The sequence below is a fragment of the Haplochromis burtoni genome, unplaced genomic scaffold (assembly GCF_018398535.1).
Source record: "Haplochromis burtoni strain Fernald_Lab_line unplaced genomic scaffold, NCSU_Asbu1 Contig_271, whole genome shotgun sequence".
NCBI classification, from domain to species: domain Eukaryota; kingdom Metazoa; phylum Chordata; class Actinopteri; order Cichliformes; family Cichlidae; genus Haplochromis; species Haplochromis burtoni.
The window spans coordinates 57,261-60,565 of NW_024582632.1; the positions used below are offsets into that span (position 1 = coordinate 57,261).

General features: G+C 43.0%; 1 protein-coding gene across 1 annotated transcript in view; it reads left to right on the plus strand.

Annotated features, from left to right (window-relative positions):
* LOC102303385 (crumbs cell polarity complex component 2) overlaps positions 1-2,079 on the plus strand; it is a 27,833-nt gene extending 25,754 nt beyond the window's left edge. The window contains exons 11-13 of the mRNA XM_005939607.2: positions 323-439; positions 592-718; positions 931-2,079. Coding sequence (XP_005939669.1) covers positions 323-439; positions 592-718; positions 931-1,152 — 466 coding nt within the window. The 3' untranslated portion in view covers positions 1,153-2,079. The remainder of the gene's footprint in view (positions 1-322; positions 440-591; positions 719-930) is intronic.
* The last annotated feature ends 1,226 nt before the right edge of the window (positions 2,080-3,305 follow it).

The window sequence follows — 3,305 nt, forward strand, 5'->3', positions numbered from 1 at the left end:
TTGTGTTTTATCCTTTTTTCAATATACATGTGCCCTGAAAACTATTATTTTTTACTAGAATTAAACACTCTATAAAAAATTAACAATTAGTAAACTAGGTGATCAACATGAATAATCTGCCAGTGTCATCTGAAACAAACAGAAATGCCAAACATTTGATGGTTCCAGCTTCTGAAAGACTTGTTTTTCCAGTCCTGTGTTTTACGGAACAAAATATCCAATAACCGGAAGAGCTGATGAGCTTCAGCTACTAAAAATAATCATTAGCTGAAGCTCTGCTGTCGAAAGCCTCCTTGAGAAAATGTGTTTGTGTGTCTAATAGATGGCGTTTTCCTCCTGTGGCATGCAATGCGAACACTGAGTGTCTTAACGGAGGAGTTTGTATTGGAGGCGACTCTGGGGGCAACTGTACCTGCAAGCCAGGATATGCTGGAGACAGGTAGGAGTACGACACTGCACACACTCCTCTTCCACACCCTGTACTTTTAAAAGTACATCTGAACCACATCTAAGTAGAAAGGTCAGAAGGGCACATGTGAGCTGCTGCTCTGTCAGTCAGTATTGTGCTAAAACCTTGCTGATGTGTTTCAGGTGTGAGACAGAAATAGATGAGTGTGAGTCCAGCCCTTGTCTCAATGGTGCCACCTGTCTGGACAGACTCAACCACTTCCAGTGTGTGTGTGTGTCAGGATACACTGGCACGCTTTGCGATAGCAATGTAAGTGACGCACAACTCCATTCACCAAAACTAGTTGTAAGTTAATGTGCTTAGTTCTGCTCGATGGGTTTGCAGTTTGAAATGCCTTTATTTGAGTCAGGTTTCCTTTAGCTACAAGAGAAAATGATTAAACTTCCAGAGCAGTGCTTGAAATTGTGCTTCAGTCTTTATCCACACTTCAAACTAAGCTGGTCTGTGCTGTTCTCTTGCAGAAAGAGGAACAAACAGAGCGAGTTCCATGGTTGGCAGTGGCCATTCCTTTGACCACTCTATGTGTCTTACTGGCCATCCTGGTGGTGTTTTTTCTCATCATGACAGCACGAAAGAAGCGTCAATCAGAGGGCACATACAGCCCCAGCTCACAGGAGGTAGCTGGGGCCAGACTGGAAATGGGCAGCGTCCTCAAAGTGCCCCCAGAAGAGAGGCTTATCTAAGGCTTGAAGCCTTTCCTCACAGACTTACATCCAAAGGATGCATATTAAGGGCGAGAGATCAAATAGTCCTCAGTGTTATCCTTTGCACAAGGAAAGAGGTAACAAAATAATCAGTATCACATTTTCTCTCTAGAAAAACTTGTGACATTCACAACTTATAGGTGAAGACTTCAACGTGGATGCTGACAGAGGCAAACTCAGACTGCGCTGGTAGAAAGAGTTTGGTCATTCGATGTTTAGCTCTCGTTGGGCGTTGCTTTTCACACTAAATCTGTTTTGCATAAATAAAAAGGAAAGACGAAAAAAACTGCACCACAACAAGGGCTCGGGAGTAGAGCGAGAGCACCACAGAGCCCAACACGTGGAGCTGAACTCCAAAGTGCTCAGGTCCAGATCGAGTCTGAGCTTTTATGGGATGTGATCAGAAGCTAAACGGACCAAAATGTCTGCTGCTCGTCCCAGTGACAGACCCCATGTTTTAACTGAGAGAGCCAACGTTAGGTTTTCACGCTGTGGCTGATCTGTGCATGTTGCGCACTACTTTGTTCCCCACTATTTGTGGTAGTTGTAGTTACACACTGAAGTTTTAGATTTTTCTGGAGCCAGACGTCATTTTTATATCCGTCATCTCTTTTGCCATATTGGGTTTTGCCATCTGATTTTCCTTTCTTTCCTTCCACAGTGAAGCTTTTTTGTCTGAAAGAATGCATTTTGAATTAAATTACCTTGATGTTAAATTTCTAATTCAAGAATGCTGCCAGGGATTCCACTTGCCTAATATAAACGATGTCCCACTGGAAAAGAGCATTGTTAACGTTTTAAAATCAGTCAGGTTACGAGCGACTCAACTACAGTCAGGCGTTGGGTATTGGCTAAGTTGATACAGTGGGGCAAAAAAGTATTTAGTCAGCCACCGATTGTGCAAGTTCACCCACCTAAAATGATGACAGAGGTCAGTAATTTGCACCAGAGGTACACTTCAACTGTGAGAGACAGAATGTGAAAGAAAAATCCATGAATCCACATGGTAGGATTTGTAAAGAATTTATTGGTAAATCAGGGTGGAAAATAAGTATTTGGTCACCTCAAACAAGGAAAATCTCTGGCTCTCACAGACCTGTAAGGTCTTCTGTAAGAAGCTTTTCTGTCCCCCACTCGTTACCTGTATGAATGGCACCTGTTTGAACTCATCATCTGTATAAAAGACACCTGTCCACAGCCTCAAACAGTCAGACTCCAAACTCCGCCATGGCCAAGACCAAAGAGCTTTCGAAGGACACCAGGAAAAGTATTGTAGACCTGCACCAGACTGGGAAGAGTGAATCTACAATAGGCAAGCAGCTTGGTGTGAAAAAATCAACTGTGGGAGCAATCATCAGAAAATGGAAGACATACAAGACCACTGATAATCTCCCTCGATCTGGGGCTCCACGCAAGATCTCATCCCGTGGGGTCAAAATGATCATGAGAACGGTGAGCAAAGATCCCAGAACCACACGGGGGGACCTGGTGAATGACCTGCTTCTTACAGAAGACGTTACAGGTCTGTGAGAGCCAGAGATTTTCCTTGTTTGAGGTGACCAAATACTTATTTTCCACCCTGATTTACGAATAAATTCTTTACAAATCCTACCATGTGGATTCATGGATTTTTATTTCACATTCTGTCTCTCACAGTTGAAGTGTACCTCTGGTGCAAATTACTGACCTCTGTCATCATTTTAGGTGGGGGAACTTGCACAATCGGTGGCTGACTAAATACTTTTTTGCCCCATTTGCCCCTATTAACAAACAAACAAACAAAAACTGCAATGCCAAAGGATTTGATGAGACTTCGTCGTAGTTTTTCAGAAAACAAAACCCAAACATAACTCTAACCCTCACCTTAGTTGTGTTGCTGGTGACCTGGTGGATGTTAAGAGGTTAAAGTACAATGCAGTATTACTCACGGAGCACATCTGGCTCGGGTTTGTGTGAATAAAACAGTACAGAAAGTTCCAACACGTAACATACCGACGCTACGTGACAAATCCTCGGCATGTTCAGAGGCATGAGAGCCGTTTGGAATGAATCTCTACATGTCAATATGTTTTACATTCTGACCATGAATCACTTTAGAAAACACTGTCTGATAGGGTCAGGCTTAGAGCAGG